Here is a 17,434-nt window from a genome sequence, read left to right as displayed (position 1 = left end):
GCTTTTGTCAAGAATCATATTTATCTCCCAAATCAGAAATTGACCAAGAAATGAAGAACAGTAGACTAATATGTACCTGAGATTAGGACCCAATGCTTGTTGTTTTGTAATTCTAGGAATGGCTATTATTGGCAATGGGTGGGGGTGTAGGGATACATTTTATTTTGCTGTAAACAGAAATAATAGCTCACATTAATGTGGTACTTGAAGATTTACAAATAGTTTTGACCACTCAAGTCCTGTATGGAAGATAGTTTAAGTGTTATTTTCCCCCTTTTATAGATAAGGAAACTTAAGGTCAGAGAGGTACAGTCAAACCCAGGTCTTTTTGTTCCAAACCTAATATTCATCTCCACCATATCAGCTGCCTTCGTTCATAGAAGTTAGTGAAAAATGGGGAAAGATAACTTTATAACTCACATCTTAGACTGATATTTTAGGAAGCCTGGGCAATGAATGAGTTATAGCTTTATCAAATAATATCATGAGGGAAGTATAGTTACAAAATAACCTTGACTTAGAAGTCCCCCTGTGTGATTTAGTGGAAAGACTGCTGCAGTTAGATCAAGACCTAGAATTCAAACCTCAGATCTTCTACTTACTATCTGTGTGAGTTTAGACAAGTCATTTCATGTCTACTCCTCATCTACAAAACATGGAGGTTGAAACCAGATGAACTCCAAGAGCTTTCCAGTTCTAAATTCTTTTCAATTTGTAATTATATTTTCCCACAGAAACATTGTTAAATGTGGTACTGTTCTGTGCTGCCTTTGATAGATTGTGAGATCAGGTATATTGTGAACTAAACAATCTTTTATAGGCTAACCTAAAAACTTGACATCCTCCAGGTAACCTCATGCATTTTCTCATGGAACCAAACATCTGATTTAGAAATGAACTTTTTCTAATGCAATTCAGTTATAGGAGCACAGGACGCAGAGTTGAAAAGGACTTTATCTATCTATTTGATCAGGCCAAAGATACTAAGTGGTGTTTGCCCAATATGATGAATATACTAATTTTTTAGTATACCCAGGAATGAATTTTTACCTTCTCTCTCTTTAAAAGTGAAGAGGAATACCTCTATTCTCTTGAATGTAGCTATGATTCTTATAGGCATAAAGTGGGGAAATTAATAATACTTAGGATCTTGGACATATCTGTGATTCTTATGTTTAGTAGATTGGGAAATTTGAGTCGAGTGCAATCACTTACACATATAAGATTAGCAATATTTGTCAGTAAGATGATTTCTTTTTCTCTCGTAATCTTTCAGAATGACAACTGATGTTTTGTTTTTCTCTGTTTTGAATGACTTTTTCCCATTTGGGTAGACAGTTTATATTGTAGGTTTTGGTTATTACATCACCCTTATTTTTACTTAAAATACTTACTAACATGATAGAACTGCAATTTAGAATTGCACTTTTGCAGGTGGCATGTGGCTGCCACCACCTAACACAGACAGGCCATGGTATTGAAAGATGACTTAGGGACTAGACTTTTGGCATTCTCTTTGCATTTCTGGATTAATTTAAGCACTGTTTCTTTTGGAATCCAACAGTTCAAAAATGTTAATTAGTGTAGTACTAAATAAAAACAAAAATATTATATTTTTTGTCTGTAAGGAAGAATAAATCTTGTGTCTAGGAAGAAATAGTCTCTGGTTGCATGATAACTTGTTGGCGGGAGTGACATACATACCCAGTATTCTGATTGAATGCATGAACCCTTTGCTTGATGCCCCACATAAAGCCAGATTATGGGGAGGTTGCACCCATCCTTTTGTTGTTGCCTTGTAGTGTCTTGCTGTTTTATTGGCTTAGGGATCACTTTCTAGGAGATTGGACACTGTAATCAAGGCTTTTTACTTGCTGACTTTGAAACATGCTAAACTTCTGCATTTGCTTGACTAACCTGAGTCTGTGTCCATTCTCCTTTGAGTGCACAGTCTTACTATAATTCTATTTCCTTATTAAAGAAGTTAAAGTTCCATGGGGTAGTAAGAGCTCATATCACTGAGGCGCAGAAGTGACTGAATTGGGCAAGAAAACACTTGTGTCATTCATGTGGACATCTGAGTCAATAAGGATATTTCTACAAGATCCTAAACATTCTGTGTAGCACCTGTAGCCTCAAATATCCCGTTATTAAAATAAGTAAAATGATCAATAGGGATGCCCAGTTCTGTGAGCTTTCTGCTATTGGTGTCCCATATTGACTATGCTGTTCTGCATGACAGAATATTTCATGGAAACTTCTTTTGATTTAGCCTGAGAAAATTGGGTGGGGGGAGGATTTGGCTACCAGAATTCATATTGGCTGACATTCTTTAAATTTATGAATATTGACTATTTTCTATCTCAAGTCAAAGTGAATTTGGATTCTCTGCCTCAATGTGAGCTGATTACTTTACTCTGGACCTAACATCTGTTATTATCATTGTCATTATTACTACTGTTATTCCACTGTGGTCTGATTAATATTGTGTGTTTTTTTTCCCTGCTTCCATCTTCTTTTGACACACTCTGGAAGAAATGTCAAAAAGAGAAGGTTTGATCCAAGTCAGCAAGGCCCCATCTGAAGCCACTGCACTGGATCAGCTTCCCCTTGTACTTTGGAATTCTGGGTATGAAATCCTTGCAGTCGATATGCAGGAACTGCTAAGTCGATAAAGAAGAATCTTGGGTGATGACCAGAAACCTAAAGGTGGGGTGAGGGGACAAGGGAAAAGAAAACTGTCCTTTTTGGAGATAAGTTCAAATACTGATCCCTTCCCTACACCTGTCATCAAAGAAGGGGGAAAAGACAATTCAGGCATTAGAAGGGGAAAAAAAAACAAACAAAAAAAACCTTTCAGAATATGTTTGTGGTTTTGTTTTGCTTTTGTTTTTGTTTTTCTAAATGGAAGGAAGAAGGGGCAAAACCAAATCAAGTGCAATAAAAGGACCATTTCACAAAATCAAACAGCAGACGATTTTTTCCTCTCAGCCTGCTGACACTCAGAATCCTTGAAACGAGCGGCATGACTTTTTGTTTTCTTTTCATATTGATGACAACTCCGGCGGCATGAAGAACTAATTTTGAAAGGGTATAAACTGCATGGCGTATATACAACAAGCTCACAAGCCAATCCTCAGCAAAACCTGCAACTGAATTCATAAAGTGAAGAGAACAAGTGAACTCAGAGAAGCTGATTTGGGGCTCATTTCATATAGGGACCTCCTTCATTAACCATATAAACAGTGCTCTTGTATGCTCTTCTTTCTCTCTCTCTCTCTCTCTCTCTCTCTCTCTCTCTCTCTCTCTCTCTCTCTCTCTCTCTCTCTTCTCCTTCTCCTTCTTCTTCTTCTTCTTCTTCTTCTTCTTCTTCTTCTTCTTCTTCTTCTTCTTCTTCTTCTTCTTCTTCTTCTTCTTCTTCTTCTTCTTCTTCTTCTTCTTCTTCTTCTTCTTCTTCTTCTTCTTCTTCTTCTTCTTCTTCTTCTTCTCCTCCTCCTCCTCCTCCTCCTCCTCCTCCTCCTCCTCCTCCTCCTCCTCCTCCTCCTCCTCCTCCTCCTCCTCCTCCTCCTCCTCCTCCTCCTCCTCCTCCTCCTCCTCCTCCTCGTCCTCCTCCTCTTCCTCCTCCTCCCTCCCTCCCTCCCTCCCTTCCTTCCTTCCTTCCTTCCTTCCTTCCCTCTCTCTTGTCTCCTTCCCTCCCTCCCCCTTCTCCTCCTCCTCCTCTCTCTCTCTCTCTCTCTCTCTCTCTCTCTCTCTCTCTCTCTCTCTCTCTCTCTCTCTCTCTCTCTCTCCTCTCTTCCCTTTCTTTTCTTATCTCTTCATCTTTCTCTATCTCTCTCTGTTTCTGCCTGTATGTTTCTCTTAGTTCTGTAACTTCCTCCTTTTGTTGAATCACCATTTTTTCTGACCTGGACCAAAGGCCCTTTGGATATGGGAACTATTGTCTGGACAATGATGATAATGTATATTTCTTTTAAAAATGTAAATAATGGAAATAAGTTTTTGACTTCATTTTCACTAGTCTCTATTGAAAGATTCCTTGTAAAGGCTCTCTGTAAATTGATTTCTTGGGTTGTTTTTTTTTTGCTCCCCACCTTTTTTTTTTTGGTAGTATGTTGTATGGTGGGTGTTGGGCTTGCTCAAAAAATGATGGTAATAGCTTGCAGACTTTGGGCACAGAACAGATGCGGTTTAAAGTTTGTATGCTCAAAACCAAAAAACTACAATAACAAAATATCCACATTAAACTAAATATGTAAATGCAAATGTATGTAATAACTACAAGTCTCTCTAGAACTTTTGATGTCATGCAAAATTTGTGTATATATAATGTAAGAAAGTAGACACCTTCTCAAATTAATCACAAAAGTGCCAAGTTCATGATTTTAATATTTGGTTTTAACAATTTTCTTTCCCTCTTTCTCATGTGAAAGGAGAACAAGCTTAAATGAAGCCTTAAATTATAATCACAAATGCCCAAAACTTGTGGAAAGTTAAGCTTTCCTTTTTAGTAGTATACATACATATATACATATATAAATATTCTTGTCAATTTCCATTCATGTTCATTTTGTCTCTCCCTCATTGGCTATATAGTGGAATCTCTTCTAGAACCATCACTGGGAGAACAAGACCAACACTTGCCTCCTTTATTAACATCATTCTATCAGGCTTTTACTGTATGTGGTTGTGTTTGGGGGAATACAACTTGACTCACAGTAAACCCCATCCATGTAATACTGTGCAATTATAATAGGATTTTACTGTATCTCAATTCATACCATACTCTTTCCTCTAGGCAGAATTTCAGAGATAATCTGTGCATGCAAGTCACTCTGAGTTTCCTTTAACATCACAGACTGTCCCATTCCTTGTCAGGATAGCTTCTGTTTAAGTATGAGCTATCACTGCTAAGTTGTGAATATTTTTTTTTTTTTCTGGAGGAACCATTTTAGGTGGGCATTTTGATAGACAGCTAAAAATACTAGACAAAGAAGATCTCTGCAGGAGAGGGTCACAGGTAAAAGCCATTTTCAAAAAAGGTTCAAAAAGAACCAACAATATCCACTCCTTTGGAGGAAAAATGTGCCATTCAACTTGCTTTTGCTATGGGACTGGTTTTTAAGTTTTACTTGAAGTCCTTTTCTTGAAAGAAAATAAGTGTAATGACAATAATTGCCACCGGTTTTCCTTTGGCTTTGGAAAATGCCATCTGTGAGACTTTTTTTTGCTATTACTTTCAGTTTGAAAAAAAATTAACTTTACAGGGTATATTTAATCATAGTGGTATCTCATTCAATGCAACAAGCATTTATTTAGCACCTACTATGTGCAAGACTCTTGGTTAGGTATTAGGGATATAGAGTCAAGTTCAGAAAATAAGCATTATTTAATTCCAACTGTGTCCCGGGCATTGGGTATGTAACAAAAGACTAAAAACGGTGCCTGCCTTCCAGGAGCTCACAATCTAATGGAGGGAGACAATAGACAGCCAACTATGTCTGACGAAACAAAAAAGAGTCTTTGCCCAAAAGGAGATTCTGTTCTACTGGCTCATCTAGCAGCAACCTTTATTTTTTAAATGTTAAAACAGACCATATTATAACATCTTGATACTGTTATTTATGAGTAATAGGTGCTACATTCATGTGCAGTCTTTCTCTAGAAATAAGATCTAGGTTTTTGTTGTAATAACAGGGCTACAAAAACGGATTTATTGACTTCATAAGATACAAGTTTGTATCCATACATTGTGGAAATGGGCTCTTTCAGTTTGGGGGAAACTCAGTGGACTTGGAATTTTTGCTGCTGCTGCATTGCTTAGTGCTTCCCTGTTAGTGGGTGGTACCCACCTACTAGCAGATACTAAGCTCTTGCTATGTAAATGATACATATTTTGCTTCTGTTCCAGAGGTAATGTGGTGACTCTAGAGAAACACCATTTGCTATTCATAAACATGTTCAGTCTATCCCGTTTCAACATTTGAGCAATTCTCAAACAACATTGTGTATGTGCGATGTTATATTTAAATCAGACCACAGTGGTCCCCAATATTATGTACATATGGCCAGTGTCTGTGTAACTTTTTGTTACACTGGCAGTTTTGTAGGTGATAGGAACCTAATGCTCCAATGTTCAATTACTTGCACGTATTTGTAAACTACACAAGCTTTATGCTGTGTCTACATTAGAAACAAAGGTAACCTAATACCCAAAATGGTTAAAACAGAAAAGAAAAAAAAATCAAAATCGATGATAAGAATCACCTCTCCAGTGGTGTTGGGCTATAGAATTTCCACCCTTTCACAACATATTGTTTGACTTTGTACATGCCGTTCTGTTGCTCGACATTGTGGGGGTGTATCTTCTATTAATGTGGACCTGTAACACAAGCCCATCACTTTTTATTATTACTCAACAAGGATAAGTGTTAAGTGTTGACAAGTTCCCATTTCACCTGCTCTACTTTTGCTGCACTAATTAACGACGTTGGGATGAAAAGATGTGTGCTAAAGATGTTGCTCATTCTGGTATGCTGCATGATTCCACTGAATTAGAGCTAACCCTACTAGACAAATGAACAGAACATATAGGTGCATGTTAAGAACCAAGAACCACATAGAACTCTGGAGTTTTACCAAGTTTTCTTTACTATGCAAAGATGGGTATTGCACAAACAAAATTCAAAGACTAGTAGCTGAGGAATTTTACAAAACAATACTTGAATTTATTTTGTTTAAAAGCATCCCATCACATTTTCTAATCATTCTCGCTTTCTCCATGAATCTTTCTTTAAAAATGATTTATGATTATTTTTCAGTGCACAGTTGGATATTTCAAATCCATTTTGATTTAAACTTAGTAATTCATTCATATCTTGTTGGCTGCTGATGAATGGAGATTCAATAGTCATTATTCTGCATCTTTTAGTCAAATGAGTATTAAAACTTTCATGAACATAGAATGTTGTCACTTCACGTTTTACTCATTTTCTTGCTACCCTTTTCTGTATTCTCCTCTGTTGTTTATTAAATGTTTGCTCAGAATCTCAACTGTGTGCTAGAAACAGTCTTTTAATGAAAAATTAGTTGAAATTTCTGCATCGGATCCAGATGTGCCAAATAAAATAAATGTTTTGATTAAAGATGAATATCTTCCCTCATCAAGATTCGGGCTTCCTTGCTTAAGAATACTATGGTTTCTTTAAAATCAATAAAGAGACAAGGGAGTCTACACTTTTTTCAATTACAGATAGAAATGGGAAGGTCAATGATATTAGACTTGAGATTATAACACCATTAATTTCAAAACGGGTAAACTATTTTTTAACTAGGAAGATTCATAGTAAACTCTTGGGAAAAAAAAAGATTCTAAATTTTATATTTTTGCTCCAAGCATATGTATTCTGAACTATATTTAAAAGTAGAAACGTATAGGGGGAAAAGAATTTACTTTGGATCAGAACTGGTTTCAAACCCTACTTTTTGTGGTTATTCAATCATTTGTAATTGTGTCTGATCCCATTTGAGGTTTTCTTGGCAAAAATACTGTAGTGGTTTGCCATTTTCTCCTCCAGCTCATTTTACAATTGAGAAAATTGAATTAAACCATGCGAAATGACTTGTCCAGGGAGGCACAGCTAGGAAATGTCCGAGGCCAGATTTGAACTCAAGAAGATTGAATCTTCCTAATTCCAGGCTTCGTATTCTATCACCTTGAACCACCTATCAGTCCTAACACTACTTTTAATGCTTGCTATCTCTGAGATCTTGTACAAATACTTAACTTCTCTTTGATCTTAATTTCCTGATCTGTGAAATGAAGTGGTTAAGATGGTCTCTAGGGTCCTTTCCATATGTATTTTTTACAATACTGTGATCAAATCAATTAATAGCTTATTAGTCCAAATAGAGTTCACATATTTTTTAACCTCTAGTGTAGCTTATGAAAAAAACATGAATATAAATTATGCCATGTGAAGTAGAGAAGAAAGGGACAGTAAAAGTTATAAATTTAGAGATCTGTGATGTTTTTATTTTTTAATACTAGTTACACAGAAATATAGTTTTCAGTGTTCAATTTTGTAAAACTTTGTGTTTTAAATTTTTCTCCTTTCCCTCCTCACCAAGACAGCAAGCAACCTGATATAGGTTAAACATGTGCAATCCTTTAAACATTTTTCCATTTTTGTCATGTTGTAGAAGAAAAATCAGATCAAAAGAGAAAGAAAAAACAACAACAAGCAAAACAACAACAAACAAAAACAGCAACAGCAACAACAAAAAGTGAAAATACTATGTTTTGATCCATATTTAGTCTCCATAGGTCTTTCTCTGCATGTAGATACCATTTTCCATTCCAAGTCTATTGGAATTACCTTGAGTTACCTCATTGTTGAAAAGGATCAAGCCCATCACAATTGATCACCAGTAATGATATTTAAAAGAATGACTTTGACTTTAAGAAAATGTTTAAAAACTCAGTAAATTAAAATTTATATGAAAATTTTACAAAATTATTTTTAGCTCATCTCCATTATTATTAGATCTCCTTTTAGGAATGTGGCCTATATCCAGATATGACCTAAATTTAGATTAATTTTTTTTTTGTTCAGTCATGTCTGCTATGTGATCCATATAGATTGTATTCCTCCTTATCAAAGACAGAGAAGGCATCAGAAAAAATATTATTCCTAAAAAGTTCATTGCCCAAACAACTCTTAAAGCTGATTCTGATGCTGCCCAGAGCATCTTTCTCTTATGATAGAAGCCAGATTTTGAAATCATCCTGCCAAGGGAATTCAAACCTTTTCTATTCCACACATGAGTCTGATGTTTAGAAAGAATGTCTTTGAATGATCCTATGTGAACACTTGTGGGTGAACACTCATTTATGTGCCTCTGCAAGGTCTCTATTACTGCTTCAGATGGTGGAAAGAGATCCTACTTTCCTCGTTACACTTTGGAAAACGTTGGGAAAAGAAAGAATCAGGAATAATTCTTCCAGAACTAAGTCCCTAATGAGTAAACTTAATTTACTTTACTTTAAAACCCCTTTATGAATAGCTTAAGAAAGTGTAAATCCCTGTTGTAGTTTGTCCTTCATCCTTGAAGAGGACCATGACATCATGGTGGTGATGCCATGATGTGCAAGTGAGTTGGATTGAAGTGAGAAAGGGCTGTGCAAGGTCACCAGCCCTCATGTACAACTCCAGAGCCATCTGGGGCCAGTGACAAGATCAGGATAACTAGAGATAGCTCCTGTAAGGCCCGAGATCAAAGTAGAAATATATGACAGTAAAGTTGAAGAATAGCCAGATATTTCATAATAAAAAAGAATATTTTTGCTGTGCTTTACTATTTCCAAAGCACTTTACAGATATAAGGAAAGTGATTAGGGATGGGCATCTTGGGAGTTCTTGATCAAATTGAGAAGCTTCTCCAATCACACTGATAAAATTTAGAAGATTTGGGCCATTGTCAGTCCTTAATCAAATTAAAAAATTACCTAATCAAACTAGTGGGATGCAGAGAACACCTTGAAGCTGAATAACTGAAGAGCCAGTGACTCTGTGTCAGACCTCTGTTTCTACCTATGTGATTTTGGGAAACCCATCTGACTTCCCCAGGTTTCAGCTTTCTTTGTGATAAAATGAAGGAGTAAACTATATAATCTCTAAGGTCACTTCTAGTTTTAAAATGATTTTATAAAAACATGTTCTCCAGGGCTGCTAGGTGACACAGTGGATAGAGCACCAGCCCTGAAGTCAGGAGGACCTGAGTTCAAATCTGGCCTCAGACACTTAACACTTCCTAGCTGTGTGACCCGGGGCAAGTCACTTAACCCCAATTGCCTCAAGGAGAAAGAAAAAGAAGCATCTAGTCCAAGTCTTCTTAAATTTTTCACTGTGACCTCATTTCACCTGACAAATTTTATGCAACCCCAGGTATATAAGGCATATAAAATAGATATACAAATCAAACATTTACTGATAACAAATCAAAATTTCACTACTTCCACATTCAGTTATGTGACCCCATATGGACTTGCAACCCATAGTTTCTAGTCCAACCTCTTCATTCTCTAGGTGAAGAAGTTGACTCCCAATGAAATGAAATGATGTGTCCAAGGTCACACAGAAAACAAAGGGAAAAGGCTGGGAATCAAATTGAGGTTCTCTGATAACAAAACTAGCACTATTTCCACTCTACTACATTGTCAGCAACAATAAGTGAAAATTTTTTATTTGGAACATGTAGATTTCTCTTGGCAAAAGGCCCATGACAATCTGGATCTAGTTTGAGAATGTGGGAGGGCAAGTCATAATATCTCTATCACCACTATTTTGTATGTTGTTCAATTAAACAAGAGGTCAGAATAATTTTGATGCTTCCCACCAGAAAGAATTAGAGTTTGCCTTTTTAACTGCTATGCCTTGTAGAAGGCAGCAGGGTATCCTATCTAGCCAAAAGGACATTTGCCTGTTATTTTCAAAATCTCACCCACAAGTCTTGATTTTCATCTTAACCGCTGGACATATCTTTATACATCCCATGACATGTCAGACATTGCTGCAAACCTTTCAAATACAATTGTTGATTTTAGAGCTTTTGGAAATATTAAAAATCATCAAGGTCTAATCTTAACCTTTTTTGTATCATAGTCCCATTTGGTAGACTGGTAAAGCCTATGGTTTCCTTCTCAGAATATGGTTTTAAATGCACAAAAGAAAAAATATAGAATTTCAAAGGAGACCATTTATATGGGAATGCAGCTACCAACATTTTTTTTAAAAGTTCACAGTCCCCACATAGGTTGGGAATTTCTGATGTGTCTGATGTCCTTTTTCCCAGACAAAGAATAAGAAGCAGAGAAAGTAAATGACTTAGAGGGGGAAGCAGTAGTACTGACGTTCTCATCAGCTCCAAAACATGTACTTTTGGCTATGCCCTACAACCCTTTATATGTGTGTCAAATGATTGCCTGTGGCTTTCATTTCCTATCATGATTTGTGAGTACGTTTCTATTTTTATCCACCCTAGTGAGATGACAAAGAATCTATGGGATTTCATATCCCGTCGTGATTTGTGAGAACATTTCCATTTTTATTCATCTTATGAGTTGGCAAAGACTCTATTAATGATAGAAACCACACGGCCAAATCTAAAGCCTCAAGAAGATTTATCTGGCTTCTACATTATGATGGTCTCCCTTCAGTTTTAGTTAAAAAGTGACTTCATTATAGAGTGACTAGAGAAGAGCTGAAAGGGTTTTTGAAATACCCATGGGCTGCCATCTCTTACTGGAAAGCCTCATAGTTGAATGTAAAAAATCCAGGCTTTGTGCTGACCAGGGTGACCATAATTCAGAGATCATTTCTCTGGAAGATGGCTCTTCTAACATGGAAAAATAATTCATAAAATCTCACCCAAAAAGTAGGAAGGAAGGGACCGGGGGGGGGGGGATGGGGAAATAAAGAAGAAAAGATGGGAAAAGGGAAAGGAGGGAGGAAGAAAGGCAGGAGGGATTCTAAAAGACAGATGTGAGAAAAGAGTACATTCAGTCATGAGAGACAGACATTGCAGAAGTATGAAGATGGTGGATCTCAGGTGTGCAACAACAATAAGTCCCATTTGACAGGAGAAGTGGAGCAGCCAAAGGGAACCACAAAATTTCCAGAAAGGATTGGCCATGAGTTAGCTTCTGTTACATTTTGTGGTGATGTCTAGAAGTAATCTGAAGGATGAAAGTACTACTCTCCTATCCAGCTGGTATTGTTCTTTCATATCAAAGCTTTAACATTTGGTTGGGTAACAAGGTGGTGAAGTGATTAGAGTGCTGGACCTGGAGTCAGGAAGAACCAAATTAAAATTCTGCTTCAGATAATTATTATTCTCAATGATGCTGTACAGGTCACATAAATTCTGTTTGCCTTAGTTTCCTCAAATAGAAATAATAACAACAGTAACGTTGCTGTGCATATTAAATGAGGTATTATTTGTAAAACACTTAGCACAATATCTGGCACATAGTAAGGACCACCCTCTTCTGGTTACAGGTGTTATGAAAATGAAACTACTTTTGAGAGAGATTTCAAGTCACAGAAACCTTAATTGTCAGAGCAAAGGGAAGCTTTGAGATCATTTCATTCAACCCCTACATTGTGCTTATTAAGAAACTGAGGCCTAAACTTCTGAGTTGTTCCTATACACCTCTCAGATTGGCTAAGATGACAGGTAAAGATAATGATAAATGTTGGAGAGGATGTGGGAAAAATGACACAGTAATACATTCATTGTTGGTGGAGCTGTGAAATGATCCAACCATTCTGAAGAGCAATTTGGAACTATGCCTAAAGGGCTATCACATTGTGCATGCCCTTTGTTACAGCAGTGTCTCTACAGGGTCTGTATTCCAAGGAGATCATAAAAAGGGGGAAAGATCCCCAAATGCAAAAATATTTGTAGCAGCCCTTTTTGTAATGACAAGGAACAAGAAACTGAATGAATGTCCATAATTTATGGTACATGAACGTTATAGAATATTATTTTTCTATAAGAAACAATTAGCAGGTTGATTTCAGAAAGGCATGGAGAAATTTATATGAACTGGTGCTAGGTGAAATGAGTAGAATCAAAAAAAATTATTTGATGCTCAGTTCTGATAGATGTGGCTCTTTTCAACAATGAGGTATTTCAGGTCAATTCTAATAGACATGTGATAGAGAGATCACAATATAGAATTTTCACCTTTTTTGTTGTTTGCTTGTTTGTTTTCCTTCTTTATCATTTCCCCCTTTTTGATCTGATTTTTCTTGTGCAACATAATAAATATTAAAATATATATACAAGAGATGACATGATGGTATACTTAGAGAACCCCAAAGACTCTGCTAAAAAGCTATTAGAAATAATAGAACTTTAGCAAAGTTGCAGGATACAAAATAAATCCACATAAATCCTCAGCATTTTTATACATTACAAACACAATCCAACAGCAAGAGATACAAAGAGAAATTCCATTCAAAATAACAGTCGATAGTATAAAGTATTTGGGAATCCATTTACCAAAGGAAAGTCAGGAATTATATGAGCAAAACTACAAAACATTTGCCACAAAAATAAAGTCAGATTTAAATAATTGGAAAGACATTAAGTGCTCTTGGATAGGCCAAGTGAATTTAATCAAGATGACAATGCTCCCTAAACTAATCTATTTATTTAGTGCTATACCAATCAGACTCCGAAGAAGCTATTTTCCTGACCTAGAAAAATAACAATAAAATTCATCTGGAAGAACAAAAGATCAGGAATTTCAAAGGAACTAATGAAAATAAAATTAAATGAAGGTGGTCTAGCTGTACCTGATCTAGAACTATATTATAAAGCAACAGTCACCAAAACCATTTGGTATTGGCTAAAAAATAAGACTAGTTGATCAGTGGAATAGGTTAGGTTCATAGGGCAAGATAGTGAATAAAAATAGCAATCTAGTGTTTGACAAACCCAAAGATCCCAACTTTTGGGATAAGAATTCATTATTTGACAAAAACTGCTGGGAAAACTGGAAATTAGTATGGCAGAAACTAGGCATGGACCCACACTTAACACCACATACTAAGATTAGATCAAAATGGGTCCAAGATTTAGGCATAAAGAACGAAATCATAAATAAATTGGAGGAACATGGGATGGTTTACCTCTGGGACTTGTGGAGGAAGAAGGAGTTTGTGTCCAAGGGAGAACTAGAGACCATTATTGATCACAAAATAGAACATTTTGATTACACCAAATTAAAAAGTTTCTGCACAAACAAAACTAATGCAAACAAGATTAGAAGGGAAGTAACAAATTGGGAAAACATTTTTACAGTTAAAGGTTCTGATAAAGGCCTCATCTCCAAAATATACAGAAATCAAGCCATTCTCCAATTGATAAATGGTCAAAGGATATGAACAGACAATTTTCAGAGGATGAAATTGAAACTATTTCCACTCATATGAAAGAGTGTTCCAAATCACTATTGATCAGAGAAATGCAAATTAAGACAACTCTGAGGTATCATTACACACCTGTCAGATTGGCTAAGATGACAGGAACAAATAATGATGAATGTTGGAGGGGATGTGGGAAAACTGGGACACTAATACATTGTTGGTGGAGTTGTGAAAAAATCCAACCATTCTGGAGAACAATCTGGAATTATGCCCAAAAAGTTATCAAAATGTGCATACCCTTTGACCCAGCAGTGCTACCCCTGGGCTTATATCCCAAGGAAATACTAAAGAAGAGAAAGGGACCTGTATGTGCCAAAATGTTTGTGGCAGCCCTTTTCATAGTGGCTAGAAACTGGAAAATATACATACAAGAATTGTACATGTTTAACACATATTGGATTACTTGCTCTCTAGAGAAGGGAGGTAGTGGGAAGGGAGGGAGAAAAATTTGGAACTAAGTTTTCCAAAGGTGAATATTGAGAATTATCTTTGCATATAAGTCTTTTTTTAAAATATATTTTTAATAATATTATCCCTTGTATTCATTTTTCCAAATTATCCCCCCCTTCCTCTACTCCCTCCCCCCGATGACAGGCAATCCCATACATTTTACATGTGTTACAATATAACCTAGATACAATACATATGTGTAAATACCATTTTCTTGTTGCACAATAAGCATTAGATTCCGAAGGTACATGTAACCTGGGCAGATAGATATTAGTGCTAACAATTTACATTCACTTCCCAGTGTTTCTTCTCTGGGTGTAGTTATTTCTGTCCATCATTGATCAACTGGAAGTGAGTTGGCTCTTCTTTATGTTGAAGATTTCCACTTCCATCAGAATACATCCTCATATAGTATTGTTGTTGAAGTGTCCAGTGATCTGGTTCTGCTCATTTCACTCAGCATCAGTTGAGGTAAGTCTCTCCAAGCCTCTCTGTATTCCTCCTGCTGGTCATTTCTTACAGAGCAATAATATTCCTGCATATAAGTCTTAAGAGAAAGAAAGTTGGTTTTTATTTAGAAAAAATATTCACAAATTATTTTTTTTGTATTGAGTTACTTGGAAAAAGAAAGTAAAGGAATGATAGATTTTCAGTGCAACCCAGAACCACAAAATTAGTTAAATGTTAGTTAAATCACTTTTGATATATTACAGAATCATAATTTTAAAATCAAATTATTATACAGAATAGTCACTCTCCCTCCTAGTCCTTAAGACACACTTCTATATCATGTAGAGAAACTATAGGGTTTAGTTTTATTACTAGAAAATGTCAGGTACTGACATTTTTAAATAACCAATATTTCATAAGAGCTTTGCATGTATTTTAAAAATAAAAAGCTATTATTTAAAAAAAGAAACTGAGGTCTAGAATGAGCAAACAACATCCCAAAATTGCCAGTCAGTAAGAGGGAAAAGCCTGCTAAATCTCTTAATTCTGAATTTTATATTCTTCTCCCAAGCAACCATAGTAATTAACCAATAAGCTTGCTTTCCTCTGGGATAAAATGAGAACATTTGTTGTTCAGAGGGTGTGGAACAAATATAATATATCTACTATAGATCTGTGATCTCATTAAGGAAAGCACTACATCTAAAGGCATGAATTTATTCTCACCATATATCCCTCCATTGCTCTTTGGGTGAGCTGAAATTTTGATCCTATTATTCAATAAATTCATAATCTGTTACATGACGCAAACATGATAACAGAAATGTAATCTATCTAGTATTACTATTCCTATGGCTTTGCAAGCAAAGGCTAGGGGAGGGGTATAGGGAATATTCAAGAAAAGGCCAAATGTTTTCCCCCCACTTAATGTGTATCTTTCTAATCTAAGTTACATTAGTTTTGTTTGTAGATACTTTCATTTCATGTAATCTAAATTGTTTATTTTATCTTCTTAGATACTTTACTCTTTTGTCTTGGTAAGTATAGGAATTTGCTTTACTTGATTATACATATCCATAATGAATACTGTTGTTGCCTTTTCCCTTTTCAAATGGGAAGATGAGCTAAGATAGAACATAAATGTTGGTTGATTGAAAAAAATTTCAAATCGATTTTAAAAACATAATAAAAAGCCAAAAGACTCGTCTTGGGATCACCCGTGGCTTAGGTGGGTTACACAAAGTATAGTAACAAGTATAATAGAGTATCAGTATACATATGTCTGGATGGACAAGACTGAAATAATTAAAATCTTTCTCAAAGTATCAGCATCCAGCTTTGAAATAATCACTTTTGACTTATAAAAATAATTTTTTTGAGCTGGAAAATCTTAGAAACCTTCAACTTCCTATTAAGTTTAAACTCACAAATCATTTCCTACTATAGGTATGACCAGAGGAGCCCTGAAACTCTAAAACTCCTTCAAGGAGAAATTCTCCTTGAAACCTGCCTCTGTAAGACCCACCCCAAGGAACCAAGATAAAGTGGTTTATTTTGGTGGCACTAGTTGAAGTAATTTCATTTAGCTGGAGAACTAGATTTCTATTGACCCCTAAAACCACTCCCAATAAGTAGTCTCATCTAGGCCTGGGGGCAATGACAGCTTTGAGGGAATCTCATTCCATTGAAATTTCCGTCTTAGATTTCCTTATAAAAACAGCAACTTAGGGCTCAGTCCTTGCAGAGGACCTAACATGCCATGCCATACATAGCAGCAAGCTTCTGCCCGCTGAAATGATATTCTTTTTCAGTGTCACTCTCTTTTTATCTTTCTTACCTATTTCCCTAATAAGACTTTATACCTCTCTGCAAGGATTTCTCTGCTAGAAACTTTACTTCTCTGTCAGACCTTGCCACTAAGGAATTAAGTCTTCCTGTTCATGCATAGCAAAGGCTGATTTCCCAATGCCAATAATAAACTTCTTTTTATCAGTCTAGCTTTTTGGGTTCATACATTCCTTTATGAAGGACCTCTGCATTGCCAAACAGGGGTTCCCACAACTCCCTGCCATGCACTGGATCCTAAAGGGTATTTAGGGAAGTGAAACCTCTTCATTTGGGTCCCTGAACCCCGAACTTGCCACTAACCTCATCACTTAACTCCCTGACCACCATGAACCCTGATCTCATATTTGGGTCCCTGAATCTGATATCATTAGGAATATTCAGAATAGTCGACTCTTCCCATCCACAATTTCCTCTCCCTGAAAATTACTTCAATTAATTTTGCAGGTAATTTTCTATGTATTCATTGTTGTAAAATGCAAACTCTTTAAAATCATTTTATTTATTTTTTTCTTTCCCAATATCTATAGCAATCTGACCCATAGTAGGTATTAATAAAGACTTATTGAATTGTAATTTATATTGTTCAGTAGCCCACTTTGCATATAAGGACTATCAAAGATTGTATTCTTCTAATAAAAAGTCCTTAATATCATTACATTTTTTTTTTGTCTACAAAAATCACTATATCCAAA

General features: G+C 35.9%; 1 protein-coding gene across 3 annotated transcripts in view; it reads left to right on the top strand.

Annotated features, from left to right (window-relative positions):
* ADAM23 (ADAM metallopeptidase domain 23) overlaps nt 1-3,317 on the top strand; it is a 210,971-nt gene extending 207,654 nt beyond the window's left edge. For all 3 annotated transcript variants that reach the window (XM_074298919.1, XM_074298918.1, XM_074298917.1), the window contains one exon: nt 2,536-3,317. In XM_074298919.1, the coding sequence (XP_074155020.1) occupies nt 2,536-2,675 (140 nt within the window). In that variant the 3' untranslated portion in view covers nt 2,676-3,317. The remainder of the gene's footprint in view (nt 1-2,535) is intronic.
* The last annotated feature ends 14,117 nt before the right edge of the window (nt 3,318-17,434 follow it).

Source organism: Sminthopsis crassicaudata, chromosome 3 (assembly GCF_048593235.1).
Source record: "Sminthopsis crassicaudata isolate SCR6 chromosome 3, ASM4859323v1, whole genome shotgun sequence".
Lineage (NCBI taxonomy): Eukaryota > Metazoa > Chordata > Mammalia > Dasyuromorphia > Dasyuridae > Sminthopsis > Sminthopsis crassicaudata.
Note: the sequence above shows the minus strand (reverse complement) of the source record. Positions and strands in the feature narration are given on the sequence as shown.